This window comes from Durotheca rogersii (genome assembly GCF_024521655.1).
Source record: "Durotheca rogersii strain YMJ 92031201 chromosome Unknown GGS23scaffold_4, whole genome shotgun sequence".
In the NCBI taxonomy this organism is placed as follows: Eukaryota; Fungi; Ascomycota; class Sordariomycetes; order Xylariales; family Xylariaceae; genus Durotheca; species Durotheca rogersii.
In genome coordinates this window covers 1,682,799-1,696,097 of record NW_026251235.1, presented here as the reverse complement: position 1 = coordinate 1,696,097, position 13,299 = coordinate 1,682,799, and the positions used below count along the sequence as shown (strand labels likewise).

General features: G+C 49.5%; 2 protein-coding genes across 2 annotated transcripts; both read right to left on the bottom strand.

Moving 5' to 3' along the window:
- Positions 1-1,706: 1,706 nt before the first annotated feature.
- GGS23DRAFT_369008 (cell differentiation protein rcd1) lies at positions 1,707-3,535 on the bottom strand. The gene is made up of 3 exons (XM_051513333.1): positions 2,967-3,535; positions 2,741-2,896; positions 1,707-2,670 (listed from the first exon to the last, which is right to left on the bottom strand). The coding sequence occupies exons 1-3, from the start codon at positions 3,328-3,330 to the stop codon at positions 2,114-2,116; spliced, it is 1,077 nt and encodes a 358-aa protein (XP_051374815.1). The 5' UTR covers positions 3,331-3,535; the 3' UTR covers positions 1,707-2,113.
- Positions 3,536-6,835: 3,300 nt separating this feature from the next.
- On the bottom strand, positions 6,836-11,524 carry GGS23DRAFT_555496 (uncharacterized protein). Its single transcript, XM_051515605.1, has 3 exons — positions 10,203-11,524; positions 9,482-10,112; positions 6,836-9,428 (listed from the first exon to the last, which is right to left on the bottom strand). The coding sequence occupies exons 1-3, from the start codon at positions 10,944-10,946 to the stop codon at positions 7,495-7,497; spliced, it is 3,309 nt and encodes a 1,102-aa protein (XP_051374814.1). The 5' UTR covers positions 10,947-11,524; the 3' UTR covers positions 6,836-7,494.
- Positions 11,525-13,299: the final 1,775 nt, after the last annotated feature.

Here is a 13,299-nt window from a genome sequence, read left to right as displayed (position 1 = left end):
GAAAAGAAGCCTGCTCGCTTCTTGCTTTGCTTTGCTGATTTCGCGGCATCGGGTTTCGCGGGGCGGGGGGTGCGCGAAAACGCGGAGATGGGTGAGAGAGAGAGAGCTAGGACAAGAGGAAGACGGGGAAGGCTAGGAATAGTAGCGTCGATGTTGCGTAAATGCGCGTGGGGGAGGCAGCGAAGAAAAGAGAGAGAGAGATATATATATATATGCCCGCCCGTCTTGCCGCCCTCGCGCCGCACCGCATCTCGTCGGACCAACCCGTGCCTTGCCCCGTCCTACCCTATTATCGCGTCAATACCATAACACATGTGCCCATCCCCGTCAGAACGGCGACATAACGACACAAGCAACTCGTCCCCCTTCGACCCCGACGTCGGCGTGAAGGAAAAAGGTAAATTATTCTCTTAATATCTACCTACGACCGCCCCCGCCCTCCTCTCGCCCCCCTCTCCCTTGCTCCCTCTCTATCGACCCCCGTCCCGCCGCCCCGGGACGACCATCTCCCTGATACGTTTATAATCACCGTCAGCGTCTGACGGGCCACATCTATCCATCCGTCTGAGGACGAAGGCTGCCCCCCGCGCCCCTTGTCCTTCCTCTTTCTCCCCTTTCCCACCCCTAATTTACCTCAGGCGGATACCATGGGGGGGCGCCGCGTATTTCTTTCCATGTAAGCGAATCCTTTTCTCTAGAGACTACGAACGAAAAACATAACAGGATTACTTTTTGAACTTTCCTCCCCCCTTTCTCGTACAGTAAATCTACAAATGTGTTTCAGGCCATGGATATGCTCTCTCTCTCTCTCCCCCTCTGTCTCCGTCTCTATCTTGTAGACGAGACGTGGAGAGACCGGAAGATCTTTTCATCCCCTCCCCTGTGACCCCATCAGCGATGACACAGAGAGACAGAAGCACAACATCTAAAGGGAGGGCGAAGGGAAAAAGGGAAACTCTGAGAGTACCTAATCATGTAGGCCGGCCGCATCTACCTAACCTAAGAGGATCGGCTCCGTCGAACGTAAATGCGTCAAAGATGGAACCGCCCGAAAAAAAAAACCGATGCTTCGTCCGGCTATTCCATCGCTCATTTTCGTCATACCAAGTTGATCCCAAGTTTTCTCGGGACGCCCGCTATAAGTGTGATGGAAGACTTGTAAAAGGGGGAAGAGGAGGAAGAGAGGGTAAATCCTCGAAAAGAGGGTAGCAACTAACTAGGGGTGGTTAGAAGGAGAATGGGAAAGAAAATTTGGACGCCCTTCCTAAAGGATGATCTCCCCCATCCGAAAAAAAAAAGATTAGATGATGCCGTAAACGCCGCCTGTGTGCAGAGGTTTGTGTATGGGATGGGTAGTTGTCGGATGGAAGTAGGTGTATGATTTCGAGAAAACCTCGGGTATATCGTAGTCTATGTCGATGCGAAACGAATCAGAGAATGTGGGACTAGAGCCGGTGGTCGTGATAGTTGCCGTAGACGCGTAAGAAAATTCCACGCTAACCTAGCTGTGCGTGGCATCTTCGTAATAGGGATTAGGATATGGGGTATCTTCCGTCGGGTCGAGTATTATTTACGTGGTAGTTTGAGGGGTATGCGCACTCGCATCACCAATTAGGGGGTATCGTTCCTATGACGGCGATTGTTCATGTCTAGCTTTCTCTAAAAGATCGATTAAACCCTAGGGTATGGCGAGGTCGACATATTTCTTCGAGGCAATGGATATCGCCATCTCTCCGGGTCGTGAGTAACCTACGAGTCTCATAGTTCGGATCTCACCCTATTCGGATACGCTGGCCATAAAGAAAGGGCTCGTGAACCGGCGAGGTGGTGGTTGTAGGTTTTTCTTTTTTTTTCTTTTAGGAGTAAGGGGTTAGGGTGATTGTCCCAAGTATCGATTCTCCTACGATTCCTCCGCGAAAAGGAATAGGATAGACATATCGGTCGAATGAGCTGTACCTAAACGGGCGGGGAATTCAGGTCCCAAGGATCAAAAAGTCATCTTCTCGAGAGCCCTCGGTGGCTCCTAAGAGGTCATTGCAGGAAACGGTGATCTACCAAGCGGACAGAGCATTCCTCGCGACAAGGCCATAATACGTACTTTCGCCGTCGTATGTCAAAGGCCTGTGTGGCCGCTGTTGGTCTCGACGACGTTATCGGAGAGATTGATCAGCAGCTGGGCTAGGCAACGTTTAGTCGCGGCGTCATCGCGGAGCACCGAGCTGAACGTAGCGTCGCGAAGCGGTTCGGGCAGGCATTGACGAAGAGCCTCCCGGGCACGGGCATTATCACTAAGTCGCAAAAAGCATCTGACGACGTGCTTCAGAAGGCGGGCGGTCTGTTGCTCGACCAGTTGGGCAACCATGTTGCTGAGTACAGTCCCTACGGCGTAGAATCGCTCGTAGGTGGCGCAGATGTAATTAAGGCCGTTGTCATCCAGCAGGATCTTCTGTACAATAAAAATGGCGACCGTCTTGCTCAGCTCCGACCCGGTCTCCATGATTCGCAGGCAGAGGGGGATGATCTCGGTAGTGAGGAGAAAGTTGATCACCTCGCTCGAGTCGTTCTTGACTAGCGCGCCGATTACGCCGAGGGAGGTCAGGCGGAGATACTCGAATGGCCGTGACTTAGACGTCGTGTTCAAAAACGGGTAGAGGAAGAGCGGGATGTGGGCTACGTACAGTCTGTCAGTCTGCTGCATCTGGTAAGGAATGTCGAGGGGGAAGAGTAGACGCGGACATACCGTTTAGGAACAGGGTTCTCGTATCGTTGTGTGACGCGACACACTGGAGGAGCGCGAGAGCATTGCACACTCGATTAGAGGCCGCAGCTGTCAGCTGGGACGGGTTGAGGAGATTGTAGACGGAGATAATCTCTTGCATCAGAGAGGTCATGACACCTGACGAGTTGGGGTCGGGAGGTTAGCCTCGATTCGTACCGACAGCCGACTCGGAGGCAGAATGACTAACCAAATGAATGCCACAGGATTAGGGCGAGCTCGGGCACCTGCTCGCGTTTCTTGCTCAGCTCGAGGAGGGCAGCCTCGCGCGTATTCTCGCTCAGCAAGTCGGCGACAAAATTGAGGGTCCGGCGGTTGTCCTCGGACACGTTCTCTAGGCCATTGTCTTGGACGTGGGTAGCCACCGAGGCGCCTAAGCTCGCTGCGACATTGCCGTGGGCGCCCGCTAATCGGTTGTAGTGCTGCTGCTGGGCAGCCGCGACGGCAGCAGCCTGCTGGGCTTGATGCTGATGGGTGGGCTGCTGGTGGATCCAGGGCTGCTCGGGGTGGGGGTTGTATTGGTGGTGACTGTAGAGGTTCGGGTTGGGCAACATGGTGACGATGGACGGCGCGCGTAGGGCCGATCACGTTGGCCGAGGCGTGGTAGCTGTGATATAGGGCAAGACAAGCCCGCGAGTTCGCAATGACGGTTCGCAACGACGGTCGCTGTCACTTCCCTCGTTTTTTCCGCTTGTCTAGACTTACGCCCGAGGCACTGCAAGGGAGATCTCAAGGTCGGGTCGTCGGATTCGATCAGCTCCAGGATGGCGGCAGGCGTGGGATCGGAGAGAAGGCTAGGCCGATGGAATGTGATGAGGGCCTGTCTTGTTAGGTGTCACGAAGCGGACGCCGACTACCGTTCGATTATAGGCTAAGAAGGCCGCGGAAGGGCAGCCGTCGACGTCGTGTTGGGAAGAGAACAAGGGAGGGTGGAGTGCGTGGGCACCGGACGGCGACACCGGAATCAGGATGGACGTCGGCTTCGTGCCGTCTCCCACACGAAAAAAACGGAGGCGTCTGCGTGGCTCGGAATGCGGCGTGTGTGCCAAGAGGCGGACTTGGGAGAGCGAAAAGTGCGCGGTTGAAAAGACCGAGCGTGGGTGTGGGCGTGGGTGTGGGCGTGGGTGTGGGCGTGGGCGTGAACGGAGGGGGAAAAAAGGTTGAAGGTGGTGGATGTTGGCGTGGTTGTGATCATGAAGGGTCTTCTTTGCTGCCCTCGTCACGACGGGGATGAGCGAGGTGATGGGCGAGGTGACGGGAAACCGAGACCGACCGGAAGCACTGACCACCTAGGAGCCTCCCTCCTTCGACGCCTTTCTCAGCCCTAGATAGATTCGCGGGGTGGAGCGCTGGCTTAGAGTCCTAAAGGTACCTAAGGTAGGTAGGTAGGTACCTCCGATATATTATCATTACGAACCACGCGAGATCGCATATATGCATTCATGTACCTATACCGTCGATATATGGCGATTGTGTCTGCTGCATAACTTACGCAGCTTTAGGAGGTATAGAGTATTTGAGGTACTCTAGTCTGATACGATTGGCCTGTCTGCGAAAGAGGGGTTCGCACGCTCCTCCTCCCTTCAAGTGCCTACACCTCATAAATCAATGCGTAGGTAGGTAGACCGCCCAAGGGTACCTATCTAATATACTAAGATCAAACCTGCGCCACAGTCCGAAATAGGCCAGAGTCTTACGAAGGTAATTGGTCCATGAAAATGGCGAAACGGTCATAATCACGTAAGCCGCTCTACAAAGCCACACGAAGCCACACGCCCACGTCTGGAACGTTCGTACCTACGTACCCGTACGGTTACGCCTATAACGTTCGTACCTACGTACCTATACGCCGTACGTTTACTCTTTACGTTACGTAATATAAGATACTAATTAATAATATACGTAAATAATTAATATACGTTTTAATATAATTATTTTAAACTTATAAATTAAAGACTTAAAGTTAAATGGAACTTTATAATAAAATAAACTATATAATATATAATAATCTATTTAAACGTTTACGTTTATATATATTAACGCTTTATATTATAAAATAAATATAATAAATATAATAAATATAATAAATATAATAAATATAATAAATATAATAAATATAATAAATATAATAAATATAATAAATATAATAAATATAATAAATATAATAAATATAATAAATATAATAAATATAATAAATATAATAAATATAATAAATATAATAAATATAATAAATATAATAAATATAATAAATATAATAAATATTATTACGCAAAACGGAAAAGCTATTAAGAAGGTATAAAGCGTACGCGATACTAGAGTTCCGGATAGGTTTATTTAAAAGTATACTTTATCGAAGACTACGGTACGTACGATGATCTAGGATAAATAAAATTAGTATTACTATATTAATCGAGAGACGGAGAATTTAATATAGTCATTATATCTTAGCTATTCCCCTTAGTCGTAAAGATATAATAGTCGCTAACCTAAAGGTATAAGAGGTAAGGGGAGAAAAGAGGCGAAACGTAAAAGTTATTTATTTAGTTATAGCGGTATAACGAAATAACTTAAGCGCTTATAACTAAAATAAATATACTAATCGAAAAATACCGAATTTAATAATAAAAACGAATGTTTAATTAAGGTAAAAATAATAAAGATAATAATCTAGCTAGGTAGTAAACTCGATAATAAGTATGGCATAGCCCGTACTTACGGGAGCTATGGTTATTCTATATAAGTATAAAGCCTATCGTAGCGTATTACGTAATGCATCAAGAGAGTATATCTTACCGTATTATTATACTACGTAAGTATTTAGGTTACTTTATAAGTAATAAAATATAAAAAGAAGAAAGTAAATTAACTAACTATTTAAAAAGAAAATAAATAAATAAAAGAAATACGAACTATCTCTATATAAATAATAAGAGGTTATGAATTATATTATATAAGCGAACTATAAATTAAGGTAGATAAACGAGTAATTAAAAAGAATAAAGAGTTATATATAAGTAACTTTTTATATAATGGATATAATATTTAATAAAATTAAAAAGTAATATAAAGATTAGAATTTAAAAATAATATAATAAATAAAATTATAAATAAATAATAATAATACTAAAGTCGTAATAAGATAATAATAAATTAAATTAATATTATATATTAATTAAAGTACTCTTTATATACGTTTATATAATAAAGTATAAAGAAAATACGCTAAACCGTTTTATGCTTCTTTAAGTTTTAATATCAAAGACTTAGAACCTTTCTATAGGCTAGGAGAAAAAGGGTAAGTAAGAATCGATGCTAAATTTAACTACGAAAAAGAATTAACTAATAATTAATTCTTAATTAAACGAAGAGATATTAACTTAGATTAAATAGAAAGAAACTAACCTATATTAAATAGAAAGAACCTAACTAAAATTAAACAATAAGAAATTAACTTAAGTTAAATAAAGAGAAATTAACCTTAATTAAAGAAAGAGAAACTAACCTAGATTAAATGAGGAGAAATTAACCTAGATTAAACGAAAAGAAACTAACCTAAACTTAATAAGAAAAAACTAAACTAGATTATACAAGGGGGGATTAGCCTAGGTGGGTTTGTATATAAATAAAATTAAAATAGGTAAAAAATAGATTCGTTAGTAAGGAAATAAGGATCCTATTACATATGCTATAGTTTTATTAGATATATCTTCTTTAAACGGGCCGTATAAACTTTTAGCTAATAAAAATAAAATATCTTCTAAATAACTTCGTAATTATAAAGTTATTTATGGGGTTATTTATAAAGGTATTTTTATAAGGAAATTATCTTTATAAATAAATTAGTATAATAAAGAGTTTAACGTATTATAACTGTCCTCTAGATAGGATAAATATTTACGTTTTATATAATAGATAATAATATCGTCCATAACCTAATTATCCTTTAAATAAACTAAAACCCCTACGGCCCCCCGAAGGGGGGCCCTGGCATGCTTGTAGATGAGCTAAATAGGTAGTGAAGACTACCAAGTAGCGCTGTTAGGAATCGAACCTATCCTTCGTTATATAACCTACTGATCTCCTATCTACATATATGCCTAATTACAGGTACCTAGATACCTACTAATGTATGTATAGCTACCTAAGGCGGTACCTGGGGCAAGTTAGGTGCCCAGGTATGGTCGGGGCATTTACAATACCTATACACTGCCCACCTAAATCGAGGGCTATAAGCATTGCGGCCAGAATAACGACACACACGCATAGTACACAGATTACATGAATACCAAGTCTGCCCGCGCCCGAGATAGATTCTTTCTACATTACTTAGGTGCTTTGTGTTTGCTATTAAGAAAACATCATGGTCGTGAAAAGCCCCTTCACCAAACCCGCCAACCGCTCTGCTTCGTATCCTTACAACCACGAGCCTCCCCCTCCCCTCCCCCAAGCGCGGGGTCGTCTCTGCCTCCATAGGCTCGTGCGAAAACCAGGTCAACATGCCGCCCTCTTCACCACTCCCCCAGGACCGGACCCGAGATTCTGACGCTATCTCACCAAGTCTTAACGATGAGCAGGCTGATCCGAGCCTACGCTGCCGAGACCTCGCCGCTCGGCAGAGGACGCAGGCATCCCCCGGGGCGTCAACTCGAACCTTTTATAGTAGTAGCAAGTTCTCCTTGTCGCGCGACAAAAACGACGCGCCTCCACGCGGCTCTGCTTCACAGACGCAACTCCTTGAGGATATGGTCTGCCATGTTTTTAAACTGCCACGTGTTCCCCTCCATACGCTTAAACTGGATTCCGTGCAGCGAGAGTAGAGGCACCTTCACGATGAAAATCTCAAATTCCAAAACCATGTTGCCGCCCAGATCGCTCTGCACGTGCGTAGTCGTTTCCCCAGGCACTCTCCGTGAAGAGCCGGTTGTGTCTCGAGGGATGATGCTCTCCGGGTCGGAGAGCTCCGACATTGAATCGGCCCCATCGACCCGTCCCCTCCCCGGTGTTCGTGGCGTAGGCGGCACTCGTTCGGCCTCTCTAACCTCGTCACGCTCCCGGTCGCTCCTGATTCCGAAGCTGAACCTGCGCCGGTGGCCGGGAGTCGGGGCCGGGCTACCCGGCACGTCACCGCCCTTCTTGAGGTCGATGCTAGGCGTGTGGCGGCAAGAGAACCCACCCCGGATCTCCGTATATTCGACGCCAAGCAGTTTGAGCACCCTCTTTACGTCTGCGCGAATGGCGGGCACCGACTTCGTAGATGTCGTCGAGACGCTAAAGAGACCCTTGAGAAAGACTGGCTTGGCTAGTTCGGTGTCGTCCAGGCGGTCTGCCGAGTTGCCACTGGCCTCGCCAAGTTCTTGATCCGTTTCCTCGAGAACATCAGCAGCGCGAGCCCCTTCCCTGCGCATTCTCCTGGCTTGAATGCTCTCCCGACGAGCGTGGCTCAACGGCTTCGCTCTCATAGAGGTGCCCCGGGGGCTGAGGGCACTCTTCGGTTCCGGCGGAAGCTTATCAGTAGCCGCAGACTGGTCAGAGCCGCTCGTGGGCGGTGGATCTTTAATGGCGACTCTCTGGGCAGATCCGAACGGCCGTCTCCTGAACTCGGCTGAATTGACGCTTGTCGAACGCCCTAGGCCCTTTTTGCTTCCCGACAGGTTGCCACCCGCAGAGAGCGGCGGGGTAAGGAGGTCGCGGTGTTGAGGCTGACTACTGCCGGAGCGCAGTCGTGTGCCCTGTTCGTCGTCTCGGTCACGTCTCGACCTGCGTATGCTAAAGCTCTTTCGTGGTGTCGTCGGATTTTCAGCCGGAGAATGAACGTGGACCACGGGAGGATGCGAACGGTCCTTATCGAGCCTCTCTACGTCTCTGCGGCGCCTCGTGCTGAACCGCCGGAGGATGCCGGCAGCGGTGCTCTCCTTCTTGTGAGGCAGCTCTGCGGGAACGTCTGGGGGAGGGGGCACAGTCGCCGGCGGCTGGGCCTTTTTAAGCTCTTCAGGGGCGTCATCCTCCCCGTGGGTTCTGGCACGTGGTCGCGATCTCCCACCGGTGGCCTTCTCCCCGGCCATCTCGTAGGTTGCCGTGTTCGTGTGAGCCTCAGGAGGAGGGGCAATATCCGGTAGTGAAGAGTCGGCGGCATTCTTCGGCGCGTGTGACTTCGGCGCCGGATCTACTTTATCTCGGTCTTGCTTTTCTTTAACGAGATAATAGATAGAAACCAGAGGGCTGAAGGCATTGAGGGGGTCGCTGCCAATCTGGAGAGCATCTGAGCTCGGAGCAGTCAAATTATCTCGGCTGCTCCCGGAGTTGCGTCGTTTATAGAAGTCGAACCCAAATCCTCGTTTCTTTTCCACGTCCTTGGGGACAGGCGGCACCTCTTTCTCTTTCTGGAGAAGCTGTACAGCACGCTTATAGTCTTCCGACTCGATGACCTTGGTAAGCTGGGTCTTGATAACTTCCGGAGGGCCAAAATTGAAACCCGTCATAGCATTAATGACTTCTGGTTCGAGAGGGAGCGCCAGGGGTTCGCGGACAGGTAGGTAATTTTCGGGCGGACCGCTATATCCCTTAATCATCCACGGGTGGTTCATGACCTCGTGCATGGTTGCTCTTTGTCGCGGATCGGTAACGAGCATGCGGGACAACAGGTGGCGGCATTCTGTGAACAGGTCAGAAATGTGAAGCGACGCGGGCTAGATACGGGAAGCTTACCGTTCGATAACCAACTCGGGTAGTCAACTTGGCCCTTCTTGATCTTCGCATGGAGGGCCGGCATACTCTGGTCATCAAAGGGGACTTTCCCGCATACCAAAACGTATAAGACAATACCAAAGCTCCAGACATCGACCTCGGGTCCCGTGTATGCGCGAGCCTGGAGGAGCTCGGGCGCGGCAAAATATAGACTGCCGCAAAAGGTCTTAAGATGACCGCGGGGGGCGAAGAGGTTGCTGAGGCCGAAGTCGATGATCTTGATGTCGCCCGTCTTGCTGATGAGAATATTCTCAATCTTGAGATCGCGATGGACGATGCTGTTTCGGTGACAATAGTCGAGGGCGCTGGCAATCTGCCTGCTGAATTTCCTCGCCTGCTTCTCTTTCAACTTGCCGTGGGAGATGATGTAATCTAGCATCTGGCCACCGTTGACATACTCGAATAGCATGTACCAATGATAGTTGGTGCGAACGACATCTCGCATGCCGCAGATGTGTGGGTGCTGTAGGAGGGTCACGATGGCAGCTTCGCGCGCAGTCCGAATTTCCTTGGACTGATCCGCCCTCTCCTTATCAGCTCGACTGTGATGGCCATCCTCGGTCGAGCCACGCGGGATGATTTTACAGGCGACCTAAGCGAAGTAAAGAGTTGAGTTAACAACTACAGATCCTCTTCAAGACGCCCGCGAACTGGAGCGAGTGGCGAAGGGGAGGGAACTGACCTGTTCTGTGCCGTCCTCTTTACGAGCAAGCTTTACCTTGCCCATGCTACCCGCCCCGATGGTCTTGCCAAGAATCCATTTGCCAGATTGGGTTGGGATGGAAGTCCTGGAGGTCCTCTGCTTAGCGCCTGTAGCGCGAGCATCCGCTGCTGCTTGCATGACGGGCGGGATAGCAGCCGGGCCAGCGTTGTTGGCAACAGCCGTCGGGCCAGCCATATCGTGGTGAACGTGATTTGATCGGGAACTGCTACGACGGTGAACACCCTGAGAGTCGGTGCCACGTGAGACCGGGGGAGGGCGGTCTTTGCTGGAACTTCGCTTAGGTTGTTGGGCTACGTTTGAGGTTTCATAGTCCTGCTGTGGTAGAACGTCGTGGAGGGGACGGCCGGAAGACGAGGTCTGGCGGCCGTGGTGGCGGTTATGATGAGAGCTCGAAGGAGGATGATGGGGGGTTGATGGAGCGGAGGAATTGTAGGCAGACGACGAAGCGGCGGTGGCAGAGGTGGTCGGGCGTGAACGTGTCGAATGGCTTCGTACCGGGAGTTGGGCGTGGTGAGATCTCGGAGACGACGAGGACGACCAGGACGAGGGTTGGTGATGGTGACTGGGTTGATGCTGCTGCTGTTGATTATTATGGTGATTGTAATGATGATGATGACGATGACGATGCTCTTCCTCTTCTGGTGGTGGTGGTGGTTGATGATGATGATGATGCTGGTGTTGTTCGGTTGCGGAAGTTGACATTGCTACAGCAATCAACTACGGAAATTGATGAGCGACCAGGGAACGGTAGGTGTGGACAAGGCCACAACGCAATCAGGGCAGAGGCTGGTGATCCATAAAAGTCGAAATTATTATTGACCAGCACAAGCACTGGGCGTCGGTGCGGGTGCTGGCGGACACTTTTCTGTGGTGGAGAGGAGCGCTGGGCAGAGTGGGAAAGCGGCAGAACAGAGGGCGTAGCGTGTTGTCGTTGGAGGCTGATATGAACAAGACCGGCTCCGTGGTGCTGTCGACGGCCTATTGTTCCATAGCTATTTATTCGGCCCGGATGAATGGTCGTCCTGTTCTCTGTCGATTTTGTGTCGATAGGAAGAAAGGGGGGGGATCAAGAGAAATGGGAGCAGACGGTAGGTTGCGTGTTGGAGGTAGACGACGATAGCAAGTTCAGGTGAGGAGGGAGGCATGTGCCTACAGGTAATAGGTATGTACCTACTCAATATGTATTGTCGGTTCTCAGCAGGTGCCTGTGCCTTACAGGCAGGTACCTACCTGGGTACCTACCTATCTACCTACGGCAGTACGAGTAGGCCAGATAGGTACATTAGGCATGTACCTATCTGCCTTACCTGGCTCAGGTACCTCTTACATTAGGTACCTCCTCCCTTCAGGCCAGCAGGTACCTTATGAGGCGACTACCTAGGAGGTAAGGTAGGCAGGTATGCCTGACCTGCCAGTTGGCGAAGCTCCCCCTGGTTTGAACTTGGTCCCGCTGCCGCCCCCAGTGTTTCTTTCCCTGCGCCCCTAGTTGAGGTACCTTGGTATTTCGATAGGTGCTCTCCCTGAAGACGCCCCACCAATCCCTCCATCCGCGGCTCTAGATTGACCTGTTTATATACATACCTATGTACTTAGGCAGGCACCTAAGGTGGTATGTCAGGTACCGAGGGTAGTAGAGGTACCTACCTCAGGTGCCTATAGGCCCTACTGGGGGGTATATTAGATGTCGGGAGTGTTCCAGTCCCCCTTCTCCCTCCCTCCAACCGGAGTGCCTCAGGTGGCTGGATACTCCATTGGCCGTACCCAGGACATGTACCCGATGCACCAAGAGGCTTAATCACCTCGGCACACGGAGTAGGCAGGTACTCTCAAACCTAACAGGCAGGAACCTGTGTACATTAGATGCCCGGGTGCTTGGTTGGAACGTACCTAGCCTACCTAAACTGCCTGGAGCTAAGAAAAGAGAGAGGTAATTTTACTACTGTGCACCTCCGCCCGATAGAGAGAGCCGGCTTATAGGTTGGCGGGGACTCTAATGTACCACAGTTTACACAGTTGATAACCCCTCTTTGGTGGGTAAGCCCTGTTATCTCTATATCCTCTCAACCACGTCCTAGCATACCAGGTACCTACACTCGAGGTGCCGTATTGTGCATCCTCCTTGCATACCTTCTAGGTATATATATATATAGGTATGTACAAGTATTTGCATAAGTTGTGTACCTAGGTAGGGTCGTGGCCTGAAGTGCCCTCTAACTTGTATGTGCCTGGGTTGTTCCATAGAGGAGTGTGTGGATGTTACCTGGTAAGGTCCGAGTCGATCCTCAGCCCGACGTGGTTGAATTTGGTGCCCCCCTTCCCCTCTCCCCCCTCCCCCTCCTTTCCCTTCCCTCTCCCTCCGTCAGCCATCAGGTCACGTAGCAACCCGTCCCAGCCCGTCCCAGTGCCGCCGCAACCCTATCCATCCTACCGACGGCTTCTCCCAAGGAACTAATATCACGACAACCCGACGGGTTGACTTACGCAGAACGTGACGGTAACGCTTGGCTCGGTATGACGACTGTGGCCACGCCCACCTACTAGGTTGTCGAGGTGGTATCGCAGCATCACGGCCAAGGATTGGCCCAATAATCGCCTTCAGTCCCTTTTCCCTCTTGCCACCCATCTTCCGTCCCTCCTTTCTTTTCGGTCAGTTTAGGGCCACCATAGGCCAAGTTTCTGGGACCGTTCCGCTTCCGCTAGCCCTGCGGTCGGATAAGGCTGTATACAGGGCATTCACCACCGGTCCATTGGCACGCCAAGCGAGTTGCATCCCAAAAGAGAAAACTCACAAACGCATCGTGTCGGCGGCCGGTATTCCAAGGTACCCTACCTATATCCTAACGACATTGGACAGCAGGGGTGTGCAGCTCCGGACCCTGAGGTGCAGTCGTGTTGGATACAGCGACGTAGGTACCATCGGTGCTGTCGTGATATGTGCTCTCTCTAGCTCCAGCTATCGCCGCCTCTTTTAGGGTTTCAACTCGAATTCTGACCCTAGGCCGTCGGAAAGGGGGGTTCGACCAATGGGTTCTGATTAGCAACCAGAAGTTCACAC

Excerpts from the sequence above, each read along its gene's own strand:
- GGS23DRAFT_369008 (XM_051513333.1), bottom strand. The coding sequence starts at position 3,330 with ATGTTGCCCAACCCGAACCTCTACAGTCACCACCAATACAACCCCCAC. Across the intron at positions 2,897-2,966 it reads AATCCTGTGGCATTCATTTG|GTGTCATGACCTCTCTGATG; the intron begins GTTAGTCATTCT and ends CCAACTCGTCAG. Across the intron at positions 2,671-2,740 it reads GAGAACCCTGTTCCTAAACG|CCCACATCCCGCTCTTCCTC; the intron begins GTATGTCCGCGT and ends GACTGTACGTAG.
- GGS23DRAFT_555496 (XM_051515605.1), bottom strand. The coding sequence starts at position 10,946 with ATGTCAACTTCCGCAACCGAACAACACCAGCATCATCATCATCATCAA. Across the intron at positions 10,113-10,202 it reads AAGAGGACGGCACAGAACAG|GTCGCCTGTAAAATCATCCC; the intron begins GTCAGTTCCCTC and ends TACTTCGCTTAG. Across the intron at positions 9,429-9,481 it reads CCCGAGTTGGTTATCGAACG|AATGCCGCCACCTGTTGTCC; the intron begins GTAAGCTTCCCG and ends ACCTGTTCACAG.